General features: G+C 41.1%; 1 protein-coding gene across 1 annotated transcript; it reads right to left on the bottom strand.

The window, feature by feature from the left end:
* Positions 1–286: 286 nt before the first annotated feature.
* On the bottom strand, positions 287–20,740 carry LOC117559142 (proline-rich transmembrane protein 4-like). The gene is given in 11 exon segments (XM_034235813.1): positions 287–1,065; positions 1,067–1,377; positions 1,380–1,433; positions 1,436–2,185; positions 2,188–2,536; positions 2,538–2,780; positions 2,783–2,884; positions 2,887–3,050; positions 8,682–8,795; positions 14,340–15,517; positions 20,627–20,740. Coding segments are annotated over 10 exon segments (3,255 nt in total). The 5' UTR covers positions 15,427–15,517; positions 20,627–20,740; the 3' UTR covers positions 287–984.
* Positions 20,741–25,628: the final 4,888 nt, after the last annotated feature.

A 25,628-nucleotide genomic window follows, 5' to 3' on the forward strand; every position in this document is an offset into this window, starting at 1 on the left:
ATTGCAAAGAAGCTACAGGAGCTTCTGCAACCAACAACCAAAACAATAAGTAATACTTTTTAGATGGATGGGAAATACTCAGAATGCAACAATCCATAATGGGTTCCTGAGGAATATCACTTTGGAACATGTTTACAGGACAACACTCAACAAAAGAAGGTTGTTGTTGCTTTCAATATGATACAAAAATAATAAATAAATCAAACTGTATGGATTATTGTCTTATTGAACATGTGCTGCAGTCACACTGCTGGATGTCTCTGCACCTTAAGTCAAATAAACCAAATGTTATAAAACAAACTTTATTAAACAATGTGCCGAGCAAAGTTATGTTTGAACATAAATAAATGATTTAGCCGGTCCAAAGAAGATGCTGTCAGTGTATGTAGAAGCACGGTCCATTACATACATACATGTAGAAGGATAAGGTAACATGGTGTAGGTTTGACCAGTAGAGGGCACTGCTGTATTAGAGCTGCAAATAAGATGTAGCATATATTGGTACGGAGCATTTATAGAAACGTAACTCTTATTCCAATTATTTAACATTATATTTAATGACAATGATATTCAGTTTAATATGAAAGCATATTACTTCAGTAGTATTAATAAGTGCTTAGTTTTAGTCACAGTACTATCTATTGGAATGTTGGAATGCAATAAAGACATTTGTACAAATAAATTCTTCTCAGTAAATGTAACTATAGTTCTGACTGTATCAAACCAGCCTTTATCAAACATGAAAAAGTTACAAATGACCTTTTGGCTTTTGACATTCTTGGCACTTAGACCCTTAAAGACATTCACTAATGACCACATAAGAAAGTTAATCAAACATCCAAAAATGTAAATTGGGCAGCTATTGGTCTTTTATGGCATATGGAAAAGCTACCATGCACTACCAAATAGGTTGCCTTTACAGTCACCCTACTAAAGTCCTTCTTAATGAGTCTTCTGTGTAACCCGTTTGACCAGACTGTCCTTTTATAAATCGATAGTCTCGCTGCAGATGCTGTAAGAATCGATTTGTCTGCAAACACTGATGAACTCCTCTTGAACGGATCGGTTCTGCCTCAGACGACACGTCCAGGTCTAGGCTCTCCTGTGAGGCAGCGCCGAGTGTTTGGTAGTGCCTCAGTTGGTCAGAGTGGCCCTGGTGGCCAGAGGATGCCCCATGGCCTAAACCCCCTTGCTGCAGAATCTGCTGAGCATGTCTCTCTGAGCTCGGGCAGAGGACCAGCGAGGAGCCTCCGAAAGATTCACGGTAGGGGGAGTAAGAGGATGAGCTGCCCCTCCAACGTTCAGGAGAGGAACTGCTCGTGGATGAGGACAGAGAGGGAGATGGTGGAGCACCTACGAGAGTGTCTCCTTGAGATGGGCGCAAGAGGGCAAGTGTTGAGAAGGCATCTCCACGCAGGAAGAGGTCCGATAAGGCCAGGGTCAGCTGAGAGAGGATCACAAAGCCCTTTGCTTAGAAGTGAACAGTGGTTGTTTATTGATAGATCACTGCTGCGAGTAGGGCTAAAGAGGCTCATAGGAAAGAGGGCCTCATTGAAAAGTGCCTCGTCTATGCTGCGACGCAGGTTGATTGGCGAAGGCGGTCGCAGGTCTGCGGTGGAGTCACTGGTAAACGAGGATCCACCTGAGGGATCTCTGCCTCCTCCATTTGCAGGAGCCCCTGAACCCTTGAAGTCCAAATCCAAGTCCAGGTCTCGGTAGGCCAAGGCCCGGTTGCTGTGGTAGAGAAGGTCCAGGCCGTTCATACTGCTACCAAGCCTCTCATCCACCAGGGTGTAAAGAGGAAGGCTCTCTATCTCTCCAAGCCCCATGGTATCGACAATTGCAAGCTTCTCCTGCTGGCTCAGGGTCCACTGGTAGCTCCCAGGCATGATGGGCGACTTTGATGCCAACAGTTCAGTCCAGCAGCTCCCGGCAGCTGGGAGGTGGTCAGAACAGTAGACTGGTTGTGCAACCACCAAGGCCAAGGTGAGACAAACCCCGAGCTCACACAGTCTGCAGCTAAACTGAAAAGCCCACCATGGCCATGGGTGAAAGACCTCCTCTCCCCCTACAACACCCATAGCATTGAGCATTGCAAATAACTGCAGTCCTGCACAAGCTAAACAAAACAATGCTGACATACAGACTGTTACAGCTGCACGATTCCAGTCCCGGCTCTCAGCAAAGGGCAGCGGTTGTAGCGCTCAGCGGGCGTTGGAGATGTGTTATTCAGGTGGTAGATGTGTTTCGAATCTGCCCGCACGTAGATGTAGAACACAAAATAGGCAACAGATAGAAATGAAGCCAGTGCTACAAAGGCTCCACGGGAGATAAGTGCAAGAAAGAGGCAATGGGGAGGCTTTTGTTCTGTGTAGAACTTCAGTAAGGTCACTGGTCCAAATGCGGCACCAAAGTGCAGGACAACCAGGCAGGCCAGGAAACAGGGTCTCTGGAAAGCTGAGTACGAGAGCTGCATTCTCGAGCGCATGGATAGGAGAAGGAAAACCAGACCGAAGGCCGCTGTTAAACAGGGAAAACGGTGCTTCGTAGAGTATTAGTGACGCCTCTGTGGAGGGTAGGAGGTCCTGGTGGCCATAGGCATCGTAAAGGAGCGAGAAAGATCTTGTGCAGCCAGCAGCTAGTAGAAACAAGCTAACCAGGGCAAAGTAACCACATCCGGATGGGCATCGTAGTGGCAAGCAGAGCAGATTGGAGTGCAAGGCTAGGGTTAGCATTGCAAAGATGCAGCCAGCACCGTAAACATGCACATCCCAGGCCAAGGCCCCAAGCTTGCCATGGCACTGTTCCAGTCGGTGTACAGCGGCACCAACATTGGTGGAGCTGGGATCAGGAAGGGTTCGTCAGTTTGGTTGGTGACAGTGGTGACAGTGGTGTTTGTGTTGGTTTGATGTCCGAGGAGGTTGTGAAGTCCCAGTCGGAGAGGTTGCAGATCCCGGAGCGCTCTTGATTGCAGTCTGGAAGAAGGGTGGAGTCACTGTACCCCTCGTTGGACATCCAGTCTTCCGTGTCCAGAGTAAAAGTTGGAGTTTCTAGGGAAAAATAAAGTAGAAATGTTTTTATCAAATGAGTTTTAAATAGCTGGATGGATAAACAAATGTAATACTTGAATGAGTAATTATATAGAGAAATCCCAAATCTTCAAAATGCTCGCAGCTTAAAACATCTACTTTTAATTCACTTAAAAGCATATTAATCATCCATTCATGAGATTACACAGAAGCATTTAATCAACATTCAAACTATCTTAGTCAGAGAACAAGTTGGCTCAGATCCAAGATGGTGAAAGTGTGCTTTCCTCCTAATGTGCTAATCCTGTTTAGAGGCTTGTAGAATGGCAACTTCAAACTGTGTGTGAGTGTGTAAGAGAACAGCCCACTCAGAACCACAGAGCTCGTTTCTCTTGCATTACGTCAGCCATCTGGAGTTTCCATGCGTACAGCTAATTATGATTGTGTTAGACATGTTGTTGCACTGCAAAGGAAATGGTTTAGCTTTGGAAACCATGTGAATATGTGTTTGCGTGAACATTAAAGAGACGCCTGCGAAGCTCATCTGAGCCGTACTTGTTTTTGTAGTTCAATTACTGGAGGATGACTTGCATAGGATATAGCACAAGTCACTTCACACAGCATAATGCTTCACAGATGGGCAAAACAATGTAGCCTCCTAGTCTCCTTACACTGAGTTTCACATCATAGCCCTTGTTCTTTTCCATAAAACATCACCGTCAACACAAACAAGATTTCTTCTAACTACTGAAAAGAATATCTAATAATGGCTCTTTTAAAAAAGGCAATCAAATGCAGATTCTAACTTTACATCCTTCATTTGCACCTACACAGGCTCATCAGTCATTTTGCTGCAGATCAGAGGCAATCACTTCTCCATAAAGAGACAGATGCTATGTACCACAGAGACGGGGACAAATGAACTTGATAAACTGACAGTACAGTAAATCACACAGCAGGCAGATTGTACATTAATACATATTTTGCTGTAATGTGTATGAGATAAAGACTTTTTTTCAGCTCTTAGGGTTTTCAAGGGGTATAAATATGTCCCGCAATGCCTGGGGAATAGATTATATCCAGTGGTAACGTTATGTGCCAGTTAAAGAACTTAAATGTGCAGACATCAGCACCGCAGAAACCCCTTAATCTTGATGTATAGATTGAGGATGTCTAATTCATTTCCTAAATAAATCTGAAAGTGGATTCTCTGTGGTTTAGAGTTTTGTTTTAAGTCTTTCTCATCTGTCCTTTAATGTACTTTTCTGAGATATATTCTTGTATTTCCCATCCCACCCTATCCGGGTTCCCTAATTTGCTCTTTTGTTTATGATTTCTCTTGAACAGCCGCCTCAAAAGGGAAAACTCCCATAGGTGGGTTTGTTATTTTTAAACACGGACCGTTTTTCACTCTTGTAGACTGCCCTGATGTAGTCTCTTCTCATGCTTTGGTTATTCTGCTTTTGCTGCTTTTTCTTCCAATTCTATAGATCAAACGATGGCAGCTGCTGCTTTCATTAAATCTAACATGTGGCACGTTCTATAGGGAGGGGGGCGAAATGGTTGGTGCCTGCTTTAAGCACTCTACATCACTGTAAATGATTCAAACAACATAAAGCCCCTTCACTTTTGTTTTATGTAATTGTTTCTTGTACATTTGTGTCTGTGTGCACTCATATCGGAGTGTCTACTGGTGCGTTTGAATGTTCAATGTTCAATGTTGACATTTGCTATACTCAAGTACCCAAGTGAACAAAGCATTGTTATTTTCCAGCCACAGATCCTGAAGAGGGGAAGATGATTTTGACAAGTGCTTTAGCACTGGCATTGTCTGCTGTCTGTCTGTTGATAAGAAAGCCTTTATAATGTTTCCCTCATTCGTCTCCTAACCATCTGAGCTGAGTCACTCTCCCAGGTTGTGATAAAAACATCAAGCTTGATAAATTAACTTCCAGCTGCTGATGCGTCTTCTTTAACTGTAGCAGCACAGCAGATATATTTTAGACATCCTGAGCTGTCGTTGGAAGCTAAATCACATCCTTAAGGAACAACAAGGATGGATGAGTTTTTGAGTTTCTTTGGTTTTGCATTGATGGGCTGTTTTTTAATTGAACCCTGCTGAATAATCATTAGCAACAGTGAAATGCTTTTGAGATAGCTTGCTTGTGTATCATTGTCATAATGATCTTTCATTCTAAAGCTATACTAGCAGATCCCTAAGTCTGTTCAAGCTATATGCTAATGCCAGCATGGTAACATGTTCTTGACAATGCCAACATTAATATTGACATATATGTATTAATATGTAGTATAATATATATTTTATAATATAGCTATGGAAATGTAAGGACAAACTCCAAATGTCAACATCACAGTAGCACTAGCAGGAAAGCAGGGGATCAGCAAAGTGAGTCATCTGGTGAGCATGAATGTCCAATTTAGTCATAATCTATCATAAGATATTTCAAATCGATCAGTGATGGACCAACCCACTGACCGACATTGTCATACCTAGTGCCTTGCCGTTTGTATGGCCACTAACCAATAGATGAATCATTGATAACAGCACGTTTTACTCACTGATGTAATAATGTGGCCACTGCATATTGACTTCATACAGACTGCCTGAAAGCCATGTCAGTGATACTCCGGTGTCATGTTGAGAAAATGAGAAGCTATTTTTAAGCTTGTTGAAAGTTATGACATTAGCAGCTTTAAATGAGGGCATTAAATATGTCAGTGCTCAAATAAACTTGCACTGTATGAGTGCACTGACAATGTCATCCCATCAAAACAGACAGCTGCAGTGTGGGAAATGGGGCTGAGGTGTAAAACAAGCACACAGCTGAGAGGATTGCGAATGTGGGGGCCACTGATAAAGTAGGATGGGTTCAGTGGTTGACTCATTCGTCTGATTGTTTACTTTCCAGGGCGATAGTGATGCTTTGCATGCCAGCCTGGCCAAGTGGAAAACGTGACGGGTATTGAATTAGTGTCAAGTTTTGTTGCCTCGCTCATGTCGATAAATGTCACATCTGAGCATGCGGGGCTGGCCGAGCAGCCTAGACGGGGTTTGGTGTGGTCACTACAGTACACGGATCAGAGTGTTACGTTCCACTGCATGCTGCTCGGTCATCTGACACATTCCTGTGGTAACAAGTATCCCATGCGAGGGATAGCACACACATTACAGTAGAAACACAGCCTGAAAGCAAAGTGCCTGAGGACAAACTGAGATGTCATTTTAACTTGTAAAAAAGTCTAAATGTTATCTTTTAACTCTTGTAATTTTAGTTCCACTGAGTCTATCTTACATGTACCTTATCAGCAACAAATGGCAGACAATTAGTAAATGTGGCTAGTGAATACAGTGGTGCGTTTAGCAGATAAATAACCAGGTATTTCCCTCAGGAGTTAGGATGGTAGAACAAAAGCAGAGTTAAAAGAGAGTGAACCTGCATCTAGTAAAAACAGTACGTTGAGCCATGATAGCGTCAGCATCTAAGGGGGATGTTTAGCAGGTATAGCAAGTACCACAAAACACAGAGTACAGCCAAGAATGATAGAACGGTAATAAGTCATTTGAAAGTATTTGGTCTTAAACTACATTTTTGGAGAAATCACATTTTGAGATGATTACGGCGCATAAAGAAATTGTAATGCGTGTCTTGAAGCTAGTATCATTAGCATTTTGTGTGAACCCATGCAATTGTTTGTGGTTGAAAGACCTACTCTCGGGGTTGCCATCCCTGGCAAGCTAGTCTACAATAGCATGGCTCTACATCATACATCAAGGTTTCATATGATCAACATGGCAATATTTCACTTTTAGTCCTTCTTTCATAAGGGCTGCAGCTAATAAGAAAAGATTACGATGAATATTTGATATATTAGTCGGGATAGATCTAAAGAAGATCCTAGAGCTGTCTTAAGATGATTTACTCAATAATTACAGCTCAACAGCACACGATATAAAAGATAAATATGAAAGCGAGCATGCACACATTACACAACCAGATGCTAGTCATTTTCAAAAGGTCTCATGTAAGGAACCTTAATCAGTAGACCAGCCGAGGTAATAAAGGTGAAGGATTCTTCTGGTGTTAAATTGGTAACAACCTCACACACTCATTTTTTATTGGCTGTGTGTTGATTCTGCGGAGTGAAACTGAGAGCCACATGTAGGTTTTAACTGATTGCCTTCATTTTCAATTTGGCTCACATTAGAAAAAGCAATTTAGCAGGAGCTAATGAAGAAGTTCATGAATACTGAGTAGGAGCCAGTTGTGTGGGTTTGGACACATGAGGTTGGGGGTTCATCTGCTTTCTTAACTCTTTGAGTAAATGCTGAATCACCTGCTATTGGTCTGTTATGCCAAATGGGAGGGTGGTAGGATAACTGTACATTTGGTCATGCGCTTAATGTTATCAACAACAGATATCAGCTTCATGCAGGACACATTGAAATGGCCGACTGCTAACATTATTGTTTCACTCACTCACTTGTGAAGCACCCAGAGCCCCGTAGCGCCCCGTCATTAGCGAGTGGCACATTTGACAGGTCTATTTTTGAAAGTCACTTGATTACATCTGCTATTCTGGGCAAGGTAATGTGGGTTACATCTGCTCCTGCGAACTGGGCTGAAAGTAGATATTTTAATAAACATAGTTGAGTGGAAGTCAAATTCATTATGATGGACTAATCTACATGGGATTTGACATTTCAGAGCATACCACATTTTTCCAGTGGGATTATGAGAAAACCTTTTTGTGTAATTAGAGCAAAAGGGAGTTAGGGTAGACCTCCATTGTTGCCCAGAAACAATAACAATAGTTTATTTTGAGCCAATCCAACATACAATACACCAACAAGAGTGCAAGTCATATATCACTCTGCTCCTGAAAATAGTCCCTAACAAATGCCCTGTTTACTTAAATTAGAACACTTTTTTTATCGTAGTAAAATAGTGAGCTATTTATGAAAGTGGAACTATATGTTTTAAGACGTTTTACAGGCTTACTGTAGTAAAACTTCCAGGTGGCTGAAAATGCACTCACTAATGAAAATATTGAATCTTTCCATGATTTTGTCTAGATATATAATAATTTTTCAGCCTAATGTTTATGTATGTTTGATCTCTAACCCAGTAATAAATCACACATCTATAATAAGATCAATTTGTCACCCTGCCATAATGAATAGATTCCAAAACAGAATCAATTATACTTTATTTATTGAAACTGACTATTGCAGCTACTCTTCATTTTGAAGCTCTCTACTGTCATTGGCCAGAGCTAAATCAATACTTGTTTGTGTTTTCAGTTTAAAGTCAGCTATTGTCACCAGATTAAAGATTATTCATAGAAAATACATTTTTGTGGGCATTGTTCCCTATCTCTTCTGTTCTCAGGGATTCTCACAGCTTGAATGAGCAGTTTTCTCCTCCCGTTGGAAGTAATTAGTGGCTTCAGGCAAAAGATGCAGGGTAATTGTTTCTTTCAGTCCTCTGACAGATTGACAGATATTGAAAAATCTACAGGACAGCCTATTAAACAAACAGCCTGCAGTCCTTTTACCACCTAACAGTATGGCAGTGCAAACACATTTTGGATTAAGTCTTTGTTTACATCTCAGCGGATTTGTTCGCTCACCTGTGCTTTGTGGCGGGGAAGTTGTTAGCAGCTTAGCGTATGGCGTGGAAACGTCTGCCAATGTTGAAGGAACCACACCTTCCTCATCCTCCTTATCCTCCTTGCCTGGCAGCTCTGGGAAAACAAATGCAATTTAACCTTTGAGCGATCTCGAAGCCTGTGCTATTTAAAGGACACACTACTGTAGCTCTAGTCCTAAAGCGGATTAGCAAATTTCAGTTTGCCAAAAGAAAATGTAAACCCTCTGCGTTCTCTGCTCACAGCAAGTCGTCTGAGATTTGACACCGCAGAACACGGAAGGACTACATTTCTTAACCCAGTTCTGTCAAATGGATCGGCCTATTGCCCACTTAGTTGTAGTCAGTCATCCATAGCACAGTAGTCTGGCCCTCTGTAGTCTAATTACATTGACATCCTGATGTGTGCGTGCATGTTTGTGTGTGTGTGTGTGTGTGTGTACGTCCTGCTCCATCATCACAAATCCAGATCCCAGACCTGCCTCGTAAAGATCACAGAGAGAGACAGATAGAATCATAAAGTAACGGCTAAAAGACTCTCTCTTTTCCCCTTTGGTTCCCTCGCTAAATATGTGTTCACAGACAGCACTCTGCACAGCCTTCGTGTGTTTTACAACAGTTACAGTTGCAAGAAAAAGTATGTGAACCCTTTGGAATTACCTGGATTTCTGCATAAGTTGGTCATAAAATGTGTTCTGATCTTCATCTAAGTCACAACAATAGACAAACACAGTCTGCTTAAACTAATACCACACAAACAATTATATGTTTTCATGTTTTTATTGAACACACCATGTAAACATTCACAGTGCAGGGTGGAAAAAGTGAACCCCTAGGCTAAAGACTTCTTCAAGAGCTAATTGGAGTCAGGAGTCAGCCAACCTGGAGTCCAATCAATGAGACGAGATTGGAGGTGTTGGTTAAAGCTGCCCTGCCCTATAAAAAATACACACCAGTTTTGAATTTGCTATTCTTAAGAAGCATTGCCAGATGTGAAGCATGCCTCGCACAAAAGAGCTCTCAGAAGACCTACGATTAAGAATTGTTGACTTGCATAAAGCTGGAAAGGGTTACAAAAGTAACAATGAACAATAAGTTATAACAATAAGTTTTCAAAGTTTTCAAATCAGAGTCTCTTCCAAACAGCTGGAAGTCTACACGCCTGCACAGTTTATTTCACGAAAAATCATTGTTGCTATATTTTGAGCCAGATACAATAAATCAAAATATAAGAAATGTAAGTTAGATTGTCTAGTTTGAGTTGTGTTTGTTTGCAGAACTTTATGTATTCGTTTGAAAATTGTAAAGGTGCCCAGTGGAGTTTTTCACCAGTTTGAGCATCATTTTCTTAAAGGTCACCTAATGCAAAATCCACTTTTGCATGTATTTTATACATAAAATGTCTGTCCCCTCTGTGTTAAGAGATTTGGAAAGTTCCAGGAACAAAGATTCTCTCTCTTTTTCTCCTGATCCATCTACATAAAAACCAGTCTGAAAATGAGCTTGTGGACACTTTGTGATGTCTTTTGGGTTGTGCATCCATTTGCCAGTAACCAACCAAGGTAACACCCGCCCACTTTATCACCTGAATCTCCTCCTAGAGCACCATTGTGTTTTTTAAACCAATAACTTAACAGAGGGGCGGGGCCAGCAGCAGCTCATTTGCATTTAAAGCTACAGATACAGAATCTGCACTTTTGGAACAGGGCTGAAACAGAAGGGTTTATGGCATGCTACAATGATCTGTTTGTTATTTCGAGCCAAACACATAAGAGACATTTTTTGTATATATCTGAGACCTATAATTTATTGTTGAAAAATAGTATAATAGGGGACCTTTAAGGAATGAGTCCCAGTGTTTGCTGCACACAAGAACGCACATCACAACATACACAAAAGCCAAAATCACGCTATTCAGTTGATTCATTGTTGGAAGACGATAATGTTTGTCAAAACTTAGCAACTGAGCTCACTCACTCATGGACGGAAATCAACTCTTTAGCACATCACAAGCAACATTTCTGATGACTGGCTATTCACAGAGACCCTGCTGACAGAGTAAATAAAAGCAAAAAGAGATTTTGCTGAACAGCTCATCATTACACATGTGCTAAATTGTCATTTTACTGATTTAGTTTAACTACCACGTCATTTCATATGGCCTTCGTGACCTTAGAGTATGACGTTCTGTCTGTTGTTCCTATTTTTTTTATTTAGGTTTCAATCACACTTATTGCCAAACTATCATTTAAAGTGGCACCCACAGTGGGCAACATTGTTGAAGTAACGAAGGCCCTTTAACCACGGTAGTTATTCATAGTGTTTACATTTTCAGAGGCTCCTCATTATCTTTTGCTTCCAGAAATAAGGAACAATAGAAGACGATGGAATCCATTACACTCTTCTTTATCTGCGTACAGTAAGCCCCGAGTGAGTTTGTGAAGAGTGTGCGGCTCTGTAGCAAACACCCTGAGCTTAGAGTGATAACACAGAAGAGGAAAGGCTTGGATAGCGGTACATTAGAGAGTCGGAAGCGCGTAATCAGATGAAGAAAAATGATTAGGACTCATCCAAAATCTACTTGCACAAAAGGTCATCATGCTGTTGCTAATTTGGTTCAGTTCTAGGATAGTTACTAGGGGATTTACAGGATTTTCAAACTGCATTACACCCTCTGACTTTAAAAATCAGTACGAATAGAGGTGAAAAATAATCCCTATTGTTCTATAATTGCGTATTTGTATGTGAAATCCGAAAAACAAACAGGCCAAATCCGTCCAGATTTGTATAACTCATGGTCTCGGCTAAAGGAGTCATTATGAGAATATTAACATAATATAAAGTCACCCCAGCTTTCCATTAGCATTAATGCCATTTTCCCATGTAAATTCCATACTGAGGCATCAGCTATTCATGTCACGTGCATCTCCATGTAAATCAATTTCCTTAATCAATTTATCTAGCAATGGCTGTGCTTTAGGTTTTTGGTATCTCTCCGGTCAATTCATCCTTGCACGTATTAATGGAGTGTGTTGAGGCTGCTGCTTATTAGTGCGACATACAATAATGAAAAGGGTGGGAGGAGGGGAAAGAAGGAGCAGGAGAAAGGAAAGCTTTTTGGAAGAGAATTTACAGCAGTGGCTATCTGCGAGGGTTTAGAAAGCCTACATGTTCAGCCCCCACATCACAACAGCCTCTGTGTTGTGTTTCTGCTCTCTCATTATTGCCCTTGCTATCAGTTGTCCTTTAGTGGAGGACTGGAAACAGATGCAGAGCTGTTTTTGTTTTTTTAGATACCTGACAGCGTTCTCAAGGGCATCGCCACATGGTGAACACCCTCTCGATCAATGAAAACCCGTTTGTGTGATGAAGATGTTCCACACCTCCAGCAGGGGAGTGATTCACCCTGTGCAGCTTAAAATACATCACAGCACACATACAGAATGCTCACTTTGGGATAATGTATGATAATGCAGGGGTGCCACGCTTTCATTTTCATAATCGTCTCCTCCTATGTCCTATGGCAAGGTGGGAGTGTTTAAACACTGTAAGAGTCCAGCCAAAAACCACACTAAGCAGACTACTACGATGTGTAAATGCACCATATTTGTAATGGGTTTCATTTCTACATGGCTGACTAGAAGCTTCCCTGATCCCTGTCAGGACATTTTCACCCTTCAGAGCAGCCATAGCCATCTGTCCTTGGGAAAAAAGTGACAGGGATGTGTGTTTGTACAGAGGCAAAAAATAGCAGATGAGGGGAACGGGGAGGGACTAGACTAAATGGCGAGAAGCATGTTCAGCATCCATGAACAGCGACCGGCGAGCCGATGGTCCCACTGGAGAGGAGGTGATTTCGCTGAGTGTGCGCTTGGAATACTGATACATGGCCACAGCAGCCCCCCCCCCCCCCCCCCCACCCAGCCCCAACCCCTTGTCTTTCCTGTATGCCACCACACGGTGCACAGCTGAAAACAAGTGCAGACACAACACTGGGTAAAACAATCAGCGTAAAGCCGAGTGGGAGATCTCAAAAGCTTGCATTCCAGCACTGGGAGAAAACATTCCTCTCCAACCTGTTTTTTAAAGCAAATGAACTGTTAATGTTACTTTACTTATTGTGAAGAATAGATTGCTATCTATAAGTCTCTAAAAGCGGATGTCTTAAAGTTGGCCTCTGAAACACAAATTGACGATCTTACATCAATGTATATCTTCTAGCTTTTCTAAAGCTTTTTATCGTATCGCATATGAGAAAGATATTGTCATATGATTGAAGGCTCCAGATGAACTACTAAATCGATCATACCAAGATATATTTTCTAGCAATAAGCTAAGCGTTGTTTAAAATATTGACAAATAGGCTTTGAAAATATGTGATTCCGTTTTGGGTTTACAAACGTAAAAATATAGTTTTTTATTTTGAATGGCAAACTTGGTGATCACATATAATTGTATTGGTCCGTTATTGTTTTTGCACTATGGTTTAGGCACTATCTGTTGGATTTGATAATATGTATGTGAACTGATATAAATGGATCATTTGGTGGCAAAATCTAATTTATAGGCTCCCAGAAAATATCAATATGCCCTACATATTGCAGACACTACTCTGTGTAAACATCCTCCAAACAATCGTGCTTTTATCATATGGACACAGTCTCTCAGGCTTAGAATAATCGACTCATCATTTTCCTGCCCGACCTTTGACCCTACATGATAAATGCATCTGTACCTGGAGGAGGACCTTCCTCTGAAGGCTCATTAGGCATACAGACACCAGACTGCCACCAGTGCTGGGGGATGGGCCGTGAAGAAAGAGGTACTGCCTCAATGTCGTGTCAAAGACTCCTGGAACCTACTGGCTACCAGAAGCTATTTTAGATCATCATCTTCCCATTTTCCTCCTCTGTGAGGAACAAAACCCCCATTGAGCGGTATTTCAATCCAATACCCTCTCCTTCCATTTACTGAAGTAATGGTTTTAAGCTATGTTGAATTGTATTTGTGGCTTTAAAACTCATCATACACTGTTCAATTAATATACAGTTCGGTACAAATGACTCACTAATAAGTGAACAATAACACATCACTCAAAGAAGCCTTGCACAACAGGCTTTGATGCCATAACTATTTTAATAAATACTTCAAAGTATGTGGGAAGCAAGAATTGGAAATACAATAAAAGATGAATGCATTTTGATGGTTTTGATTGCTATGTTGTGGATTAACTTCCATTCCTGAAAGCCGTCATGTTGCTAAAATTGTTTTCCCACAGGATTAGTAGCCTAAGCAAATATCCATCCAGTAAATCCTCCTCCTAGTAATAACACATATCAAACTCTACCTTTAAGAATCTCTGTCCAAGCAACGCAAACAGAAATTCCAACACACAATCATTGTTTACAATCATGTAAATGTTGATTCTAGACTCGCCAATTTCACAGGGTTTCAAGAAGATCTAGATTTATGCTGATGTCGGCCCTTTGACCACTCACCATGTCAGAAATGTCATTGATCGAACCAAACTGCTAGTAGCCTTTTGACAGCCAGCTATTGAACACCTAAAACCTGCCTTCCAATGATTGATCACATCTATAGAGTCAATCCAGCCTCCATTGATTTGTTGAACTTTGCTTACCTCCTGCTGTTGAGAAGTTAACCCTTTGGCTCTGGGTTGTGCTTCTTATGGATTCTGGCACTAATTTGTGATCAATCCCATTGGCAGTGGTGATTACCCCCGGCTGGTCCTCAGTGGGCCCCGACCTGGTCTCAGAGGAGCCCAGGTAAGCCTCACTTTGGGTGGGTAGAGTTTCTGTCATTGTGGCCTCTCCAGCACGGAGGGTAACACCAACAGTGGAGTCTAGTGGTTTTCTGACAAACGTGGTTTCTGAGGATGTAGCGGGAGTTATATGCCTCAGCGAGTGTGTGCTGGTCAGTGTGGTCTCCACCAGTCCTGGGGTTGTTGTTGTGGTTTGGACTTCTGCCCATGTCAACACTGTGGTTTCTGGTGCTATCGTCAAATATATCTTTCCTGTAAAATCTTCCGCCTCCTCTTTATCAGTGTGTTCCTCTGGGAGGTGTTGCGTAGTGGCACCCATGCTGGGCCCTGCTGCTGGTGGGGTGCCCCTCGGTGGGTGGGTATGTGTTGCATTTTGTCCAGGAGTGCTTGTGCTGGTGGGACTGTTGGTGAACAGAGTGTTTCTGATAGAACTGCTTGTGGGAGAGTAGGAGTCTGAAACAAGAGTGTCATTGTGGCTCTGCGCTATGCTGCTGTGTGGAGAATCTGATGTCCCTGTGGGAAGTGAGTCCGTTCTTATCTGTGTCACGCTAGTTAGGAACCCCTGAGTGGAAGTGATGGGTGGATCAGAGGATTCAAGAATGCTCCCTTCGCCTGAACCCGAGTTGTCTTGCGAGGGATCGATTGGTTCTGTCAGACTTTTGGCGGTTGTGGTCAACGCAGCAGCCTCATCCTCACTGTCCCTGCTCCCGGATAAGTAAGGAATACGGAAGGGTAGTTTGGGTAGTGAGGGTAGTTTGGGTAGTGAGGGTAGTGAGGGAATCTTTGGCATAGATGGGGTCCACCAGTAGGAGCTTGTTTTTTTAACAGGTGGGTCTTCTCTTGATGCCGTTGGTCCCCAAAGGCCCTCTTCATCGGCCACAGCCTGCTTGTGAAGTAGCAAAAAACACCAGAAGCAAAAAGCCAAGGTCCGGAGGAGGCGAAGCATGCTGGCGACAGTGGCGTATGGACCGTTCACATGGTGTTCTCCATTCCCCTGCTCCCTGAGGCGGGTTTGGCTGGCTCTCCGGCAAAATGGCCTAAAAGACAAAAACACACAGGACACTTAGTGACACACTTTATCCACTCTCAGGCAGCTAAATTTGAGTTGATGAAAACTGCGACCTGCTTTCTCAGCTGAAGTAAACAAGCTAAGACAATATCTTACCCTCCACAAATCACAACAAGACTTTGGTATTATACAATTAGTGGCGTCCCGTTATGTGGGGGTCAGTATTTATGTCATGCTGTCTTGCTGTGTTTGGGCGGCTACAAGGACTGACCAATTAGAAGACTGAAACTTAAAGGACTACCATCGTAATGTATAGTACTCAGTGAGGAGTGGTCAAGAAATAATGTGTGTGTGTAGGGGAGGGGGGGAGGTTAGTAAAGAATTAGGGTCCGGGTTGCCAACATAAGAAAAGAGGGACCTCTTTTTCTTTTGTGGAGCTCAGAGAGGTTCAAAGTCACTAGTCTGTTGCCTCAGTGAAAGGACTGGAGCACCAAAGGAATTTCCCCTGTGAGAACAACAACCTGTATGCCTTAGCTGTACTTACACCCCCCCTCCCTCCACTCTAACCCCCAGCTCTGGCCTTGTTCTCTTTCAATCTCGGATTTATTTGTTCTTTAAAGCGGAGGGAAAGATCTGTTTGTGTGGGAAGGCAAAGAAACATCAATATTCACTGAAATCTGCCATCAGACTGAAGTTCTCTCCTGCTTCTCTATCATGCTCTCTTTATGAGTGTCATTTTACACTTTCCATCTTCTGTTCTTCTCTGACAAGTTTATTTATGACCTAGTCCACGCCAGTTCTCTCTATCTTCCTCTAAGTTATAGCTTTTTATTTTGTATCCATCAACAAGATCAATCAGTCCCTACCATCAGAGACTCTTGCTTGCAGAATCTTTGCTTGCCATCTCCCCCTCTGTTCCCACCTAGAGGGATGAAACTAGCCATTGCACAGTCAGATGCTGAGATATGAAGTCTGTGGGCGGTCAAACGTAAAGCTTCCCACACACTCTCCAGTTTTAGCATTTTGACTAAACAACATGAAAACCAGCTTCCAATGAAGTAAGGTTGTCTTTGGATAACTCCGACCTCAAGCTTTCACCAACCAGCCCGCACTGGGTCACATTTGATGCGTACAGAGATATGATTGTAAATGGATTTAGATCTGACTCTGCATGTTAGAGCAGTGTTTCTCAAACTTTTTCATACCAAGGACCACTTAACCAATAAAAAAACACTCGCGGACCACCTAATTCCACAAATATCCAAAAACACATCGTTTTTTACAAATCGCCTGAAAATGGTACAAACAAGTGGCAACATGTGTGATGAAGGTGTTTATCTGGGCTATATCATGCAATCGAAAGTGAAACTTAAGCTCGCTCCATTGCGGAGATATTCCCGCGAGAGTGCGGAAAACTTAAATGTATTTATTTATTTCAAATGTGAAATGTTACCAATATACTCACGGACCACTAGGGGGCGCTCACGGACCACCAGTGGTCCGCGGACCACACTTTGAGAAGCACTGAATGTGTACTGGTTCGCCCAAATGTACATGCACACTTTGTTCCCTTTTTCAAGACATGTTGCCAGCTACTTATGATTGCTTACATAATGGCCAATAAACTATTAAAAGCTGCCTTTAAAGCAAAATATGTCTTGTTGAGTAACCAAGTTTATTTATAGAAACATTATAATAATTAGTTTTAAAGCTTGGGGGAAATGATCTTTTATCCTTGATTGCCTTTTTGTTGATCTGATGCACAACTGATCAATTATTTAAACAGAGGGAATACTTTTGTCTTGCTAACATTCTCACATTTCGCTCCAGTATCACTTTTACAAGTTCAGGACATTTCATTTTCAACAGTTTTAGGATGTGTCGATCCCATTCTCTCCACTAACACAAGCATTTACATTGCTTTTTATTACTTTTTTAAAATTAGATTCAAGTTATTTTGTTATGTTGGTGAGGGCTGACTCATCTTATCTTGGCACTTTATCAAAGATTATCCTCCTCAAGTTGTCAGAATTGAATCCAACATTTCATAGCATTAATCATAGCATTATATTTATCTATTAAAAGCCCCAATAAAGAATATCCTTAAATTAATAATAATGTACATATATCACTTTTGAAGGGTGTTCTACCATTAGCTACTGTATATCCCACTACATGAACTCCATTAGAACTGCACTAATTGATAACATTACTAGCAGTGAAGCTAACACAATATGTACAGTGCTAGCCACCTATGGAAATACCACAGCACAGCTTGTGATTTACTCTCATTCCAGATTGGGCCTTTAACTTTCTTGACACCCCTCGTCACCACATCAAAAACAAGCCTCCTGATTGAAGCATCGTCTGGTTTGAGCAAGTGGAAAGGAACTATAAAAAGTGTCTGTTGGGAATTTACAAGTCCCCCTCTATTATTTCACTGGCGTTTGTTTGGCTGCTCCTGACAAAGACACTGTAGTGGAGAGAAGGGCAGAGAGCAAAAGACAAGGGCAATAGAGGAGAGAAAGAGAGACAAAGACTCCATATTGACATGCAGTTGAGGCATCGGTCGTCAAGGAGAGTCAACTCTGCTGCAGTCTCCCTAATGCTCATTTTAGTTTGATGCCAAAGCCTCTTTCATTAACTCTGTAAACAGACTCCTGCCTTCCAATTGAGTCTGTGTGTGTGGGTTTGTGAGAAGCCCCCACTCTCTCACTTCTCCGAGGACCATCAGCCATCTTGTTCTCAATCAGCCTCCCACCTGCTATAACATATTTCTCTATGGAAAATCCTCTTTTCTAAATGAGTCTGAGGGCAGAGTTGCAAGCCCCTGCGAGAGCATATTAAGGCCACTGTAGTAAATCTAACGAGAGAGAAAGATGAAAATTGGATTGTCTGAGAATGGAAAAGGAGAGAAACGGAAAGGTGTAGGACTGAATAAGAGTGTCGCTCCTGAGTGATTGAAATGGAGAGGCTCTCCACTGAGGGGGGTCACAATTGGAGACGGATTGACGGTGTGACCATGTCATTACTACTTAACAAACTTGCTATAAGCGTGTGAATCAATGGCACCGTCCAGGATAATGGAGTAATTCACCTCCCTGCAAATGGCTGCTGTTTGGGGAGACAATTTTCTGAATGCTCTGTGTGGGCGTGCATATTTACAAGCACTAGTTCTCACTCTAGAATTATTCCTATGGTAATCTGTAGGTGCACTTGTATTTACATCCTCCCACGTGCTGTTGGATTGCAGCTCCTAACATCTCAATGCTCTATCTCCCATCTAAGGAGTCAACGTTTTGTTCCTGTTGTCCTCTCCTGACTTTGACGCTACGCAGGGATGTCAATATTGCAGGAATTCAATCTGACTGGCCGCTATAAACCAGCAGGGATTTATTTGTGCGTAAAGCAGTACATTTGAAGGACTTTATGAAGTGTTAAAGAGCTTAATATAGCGCCCAAGTGTCGGACTATCCATCTATCAATCCATGTAGGCGTCAATACGGCCAGGGCAGAAACCACCAAGCAAAAAACATGAATTTAAGATGATAAATGTTCTCAAAGACAGAACTACAGTCTTATTTGTTTTCTTTCAGTCCCAGTAATCATTTAACAGGTCATTAACTTCATTGTAACAACACATACACTATTTATATCAATAAAGATTGATTAGAGATATTACGCGCAATATCAATACTGTCATTTAAAATGAATCCCTCGTATTATTGGCCTCCATATTTTGCGATATTACATTTCCACTGGCTAGTTTGTCTAAAAACAAGAGCAGAAATGTGTTGTTTCGCACATTTTAAAGGAATAGATCCACAGTTTTGAACATCTTTAGGAGGATCTTGCACTCTTATATCTGTCTTGGTAACATTTCTCTCACTGCTGTTTGTGTTACATCATTCCCCATCTAAGTGAACTGTTATTCCCTTTTCTCTCTCTCATACCCTCACTGCGTTGTAACAGGCCCCCACACAGACATGATGCAGCCAGTTTCAGTCAATAGTCCCTGGTAATGATTGCTGCTCTTATGTCCAAGAATAGACACCTCTGGTCAAATAAGCAGCATCACGGGCACGACTCCAACAGGTAAGCTTTCCACATCCTGAGTCGTGCTATTTACGAACAAGATGAATGCCTTTCTATTCTAATCTTCTTTGATTCTCTTACATGCACTCTTACAAATCCCATTTCCACATGCAAAACTCCTCCAGTAACATCAACAGTGCGGTCAGAAACTTGTTGATTCTCTCCATTTTTCCTTGTTCTTGGTTCAGTTGGGCTCTCCTCACACTTTCCATGCCTCAGATACTCCACCTCTTTAAGCCCCCACTTTGAGCACTGATCAAACATATTCCCATGTATGCTTTAGAATGACATTAATAGTGGCGACCTAATGCTTGTGTTAGCCCTATAGCTTATGAATGCCTGATTACAAAAGACGCTCTCAAACACAGGCGTTCCACCGGCTGCCTTTGCCATGGTGACAGCTGAAGCCAAAGACGTCTTGCTAATCCCTGGGATTTCAGCACCTTTCGGGCTCCGCTGTTCCGCTTGTGGGAGTGTGCTGCACTCACATGCAAATGGCCAGTCACACACACACATAAACAGACACACACACACACACACACACACACACACACACACACACACACACACACACACACACACACACACACACACACATAAACAACCCATGCCTGCAAGAGCATTTGACTGTTTTGCTGACATCAAAATATTCCGTACATCCTTATGCTAACATGGATATGATTACATAATCCAATAGGAATAACGTGACCATTACAGATGTGTATCAATCAGGGTTATCCAGATGACACATTTAACATATAGAACACCCAATGTACGCATTTTAGTTTTGCCAATAGATTCCTCTGATCCCTGTTTCGAATGTGTATCAATGAATTTAGATCAACCACAAGCCTCATTACATGTTTGAAAGGAAATACAATATGTAAGTGTACGTCAGTGGGTTTACCTATAGCTGCAGCTACAGTGTGTTTCTCAGCGTGTAACAGCATGCATATTGGAGTCAGACCCCAAATCCCTATTCTTACAGTAGATGCAGAGCAGCTGTTTAACACACACATGCAGAGAAACAGATGAAACGTACCTGCAGATGAAGGTAATAAGAATCACAATCCAGAGCCAGCTGTGTGTGTGTGTTCTGCAGAGGAGACCGTCTCACTGAGCCAGTGTACGTTCGTCTGTGTGGAATTGAGTTCCAGTCTCCCTCCCTCCCTCCCTCCCACTCTCTCTCTCTCCCTCTCTCTCCCTCTCTCTCTCACTGCATCAGTAGTCCACTGTGTGGCTCCCATCACAATGCCTTTGGTCACACCTCAGCGAGCAGATTGTTCATTAGCGGAGATCGCCCAGTGTTGCGGACACTGGAAAACAGTGTCAGGCAAACACACATGCTGAATGTTACAATTTTCAGCTTTCACACATCTGTACACCCGCTGTCAGCTGGTTGAGTCTGAATGCAGCTGTTTCCAAGTACTATATTTGACCCTACACAACCAGAATGCTGATGTTGACATTTTGGCTCTGCAAACAAATCCACTCCACAGACAAAAATCCTCATAAAGGTCCCATATCATGGCCATTTCTACTGATCATAATTCCATTGTTGAGGTATACTAAAATACATTTACATTGTGCAATTTTCTAAACTCACATTGGTTTCTCACCGGTATTCACTCTCTGTCCTAAATGGCTTGTTGGAGCTCCTTATCTAATTTATAACAACTTGGGTCAGGTATTGACATCATCCACATCAACATAGGTGTACAACCCAGAATTATATTCAGTCACTCCTTCTGCAATATCTGTGACGGGCTACTGAGATAAGTGGATAATCTTGGTTATGTCAAATGTACCTTGGTTAAGGTTAGGGAAAGGCTACGGTTACTGTTTATATAAATGTTTATCTTAGAGAGAAAACACTAATCTGATGCATGAAAGTAGCTTATACAGTATTCCACCATGCTGTGTAGCTGGCACAACAACTTCCTGTTTTGGCACTAAAAGTTGGATATAATGGTATGTAACCGAATTGTCCAATATCAGCACAATTCCTAATGATAAAACGACCAAAACAGGACCCATTTCTCCTTTAAACCATCTGTTTTATTAGTTTCCATCCTGGCTTTCCGAGGCAGAGAACTACTCACGCCATCCAGCCGTTTACTCGAGGTTGAAGAGACTCACCTTTGATACAGTTTGACACAAACAATGACTTATCTCCGTTGATCTGAGGTATACAATCGATGCATTGGTTATTATTGTGCACATACATTCCCCAGATCTTTGCCTCTATGATCCCCAGGAATTCCCTAAATATAGAAACAATCAGAGAACTCTCAGCCCAAGGAAACATCATTTCCTGAGCAGTGGCTGAGCGGTCCTGCATGTGATGAAGCCCCCCCCACCCAGCTCAGCTCAGTCCCGCCGGCGCAGGCAACATCTCCTTAATAACATATTTGACCTTGAGTCTCCTTGCTATTCTTACCACCTTTACTCTTACCCTGGTGAGATAAAAGACTTGTTTTCTTGCTCCATGGCAGCTTCTTCTACCTGTGTATTGTTATCTTTTTATATACAATGATAGGATTCAGATTGGATGCATGCTCTATTATCCTGACCTTCAAAAGCAGAGATGTATTAGGGATCGATACAGAAGACGTCTAGCTATGAAGAATTTAAACATTAGATATTAAAGGTTTGTTTCAAGCCTGGTTTCATGCGATAAAAGAAATTGAATCATTTTTGCAATAACTTTAGACACAAGGGCTTCCATCCAGACAGCGGAGAGGAATATGAAAGGTGAAATCAAGTCTCCTTCTGTTCTCAGGACAGATGGAAATCCTCTTAGTAGGATATATATTTGGGACAAACATAGGATGGTCTTTAAACTGCGCCTGAGGACAGATTTAGCAACATAGATGTTTGTTCTAATTAAGGATCTTTAGTCAAGGCCAGGATCAGTCTTTGTTTATTCATATCCTCATACTGTTTACTCATAAGTCTTTTTTTGTCTTTGTATAGAACACATGTATGACAAAACTGGAAGATAATAGAGTAACACGTATATTTTATACAATATACTTAATTTATCATGATCTGTACACATTTATTTACCCACAAGTGTGTCATATATTCATAGAATTGTAACTTGTCCTTTAAAAACCAAAATGGATACACCACCAAATATAATAAAATGGCAATTAATGTAAACAAAAATAGATCAAAAATGATTCTACAAATAAATTACAGACAATTCACCTGCAACTATTTTGGTCATTGATTAATAATTTGAGCCAGAAATGCCCCTGTGAGACTGACCGTTGAGCGGCCCAGACCAAGCAAGGAGGAAGAGGCAGAACGTCCAAAAATATAACCCGACGTGGGCATTTATTAAAATCATGTGCACAAAGTTCACAGCCTCAATCCTGTTGTTCTCCTTGCACACATCCTGCAGCCACAAGGATCTCACACACCCTACCAGTCTCTCAACAGACAGGGAAACAGAGCCTAAATACACAACCCAGTCTCACGGCATTTCGTGTTCACCAACACGATTTTTAATCTATTGATTCGTGTTCCCCAACACGATTTGCCCCTTTTTTTCGTGTTGCACAGCACGATTTTAAAAGCAATGTATTTCTATTGCCTGCAGCACGTATTTTTCTCCGGTCGGGTCGAGGAAGACCGGAAGCTGTGTGGTTCATAAAAACATGTTCTTACTCAATATCAAGCCACAGTTATTGCTTTTATTTGAAATCGTATAATTTCGGACTTTTGTTGCCATCTGTGAGGAAAATAAATGGGGCTCAGAGCCTCAGAATACGGAAATCTGTATTTTAAAATATTTTTTTCCTTCTAATTCGATATTCTTTTCAAAATAACACACTGTTATTTACTCACCAATAACACACAATTATCCTTGCTTTTATTTATTGGTTTAATTCCATAATCTCGGGCTTTTTTGGCGTCCGTCAGGAACTGAATTTCAAAATAAAATAACCGGAAACAGACGTAGGCCTATAAGGGACATTTCGAGCATCATTGCGATTGTCAACATTTCTGAGTTTAGGATGGCCGAAGACACTACACTACCCATAATCCCTAGCTATCGTTTAGGACTACAGTCCCCCGTAAGGTTACGCTGAGCGTCAAACAGCTGTGTGAAATGGAACGAAACCACGCCAGACTATCCAAAACTGGAATCGAACGCCCCCTCAGAACTACACATGCTGGCTATTGTGTTTCGCAAAATGTTCTATGGGACGTCTCTACTGAACGTTTTCGTTTTTCCCACAATTAGAAGTTGCCAGTATTAAACACGGTGTTATCAAATGTAAAACATATAATTAATAAATGGGTGAAAATCGCTTGTGTACATAATGCGCAGCATTAATACCCACATGATTAATACCTCCACTACAATTCAGAGGTTAACCTGGTATTTTTACTCCACTGCATTTATTTGAGTTACTTTGCAGATTCTGATTAATTATGTGAAATATAAACAACACTTAAATCAGACTTTAGTTACACCTGAGTAAAATGCAGGTAAGGTGATTGTCAAGTGCCAACAATCGGGAGAGATATTTGATAGTTGGTGCTTGAGAAGACTAAACATTTATCTGCAATTGACGTGAATGGAAACGAGTAATAAAATATATTCATTACTCGTTATTCTCTACTAATAGTTAATTAAAGACTGTATATTATGGCTATTTTGCACATCCCTTTCAAGATTTTCAAAGGTGTATTGACATATCATATACACAACTACGGTGTAGTTATGCAATGAATGAAACACTTGGGTCACAGGTTCCTCAACAGTGCATTACAAGACATCTATCAATATGTGTGTACCTCCACCATTAAACTGTCATATTCTGCACATTTCTTATTCTATCTACATACATAAGAGTATAATTCATATGTATAATATCAGTTAAAATAAGTGCTTCAACATAGTTAACATTGCAGGAAAGCAATATATTAGACATTAAGTACTTTGTCAGGCTTAATATTTATCTGTAGATAGATACCCCCAAAGTTTTTTTCTTATTTAAAAGAAGACCTTAATCTGTTATTTAATGTTTAAATAAAGGTTAATTCGTTTTTCTGTTTTGCACCTCCTCCTATTAATATCTTTGTACATTCTGCACTAAACTGTTTTATTGTAGAGATCACTTATAGTATCTTCTTGATTTTTTATATTCTATATTTATACTTTCCCCCTATGAAAGTATGTACTCTTAATATTTTTTTAATCAAATAAAACACAATAATTCAATAACGTGCTTTAACCACTAGGCGGTGCACACAAGGTACACACAGCCATAATAACTTTGTATTATTAGTGTAGGACACTTTTGTTTTCGTACAACATCTGAAGATGTGTAGTTTTATGCATGCTTTCACATAATTTTACAGCATATTGCTATACTATTTCAGACTCAGTATTTACATTCTTACATTCAAAGAAAATCAGTAATATCTTTCAAAACTACAGTCCTTTTATATCAGCTGTGCACCGTTATGGTGTAAATATAACCTATCTGTGAATTAGATCAAATGTAAAAGTCAGCCGAATTAGTGTTGATACTGCAAGGAGACGTATTGTGGGAAGAGAAATTGAAGATGTTGTTTAATTGTTGAATATATTTATGATCCACGTCAAGTATTCAGTTTCAGCGGCATTTTCTCAGTTTTTCCAAAGGTCTTCTCATCAGGGCTCTATAAATAAAGAACTACGGCAGATCTGTAATATACAATAAAGCCGAACCGTGTATTACAATGCCGTTATGTGATGACTTTCAAAGAGAAAAGCAAGAGCGCTCGGAATTAAGTATTATTTTATTCTTTTAAAATGTTTTCCGGATTTCATATCATATAAACACCAAATCCCAGCATGCATTGCGGCTAAAACATCGCGAGCTTAAAACCATAGCTGAGGATCTTGGGTAATCGCTCGAAATGCCTACGTCTGTTTCCGGTTATTTTTATTTTGAAATTCAGTTCCTGACGGACGCCCAAAAAGTCAGAGATTATGGAATTAAACCAATAAATAAAAGCAAGGATAATTGTGTATTATTGGT

The sequence above is a fragment of the Gymnodraco acuticeps genome, unplaced genomic scaffold (genome assembly GCF_902827175.1).
Source record: "Gymnodraco acuticeps unplaced genomic scaffold, fGymAcu1.1, whole genome shotgun sequence".
NCBI classification, from domain to species: domain Eukaryota; kingdom Metazoa; phylum Chordata; class Actinopteri; order Perciformes; family Bathydraconidae; genus Gymnodraco; species Gymnodraco acuticeps.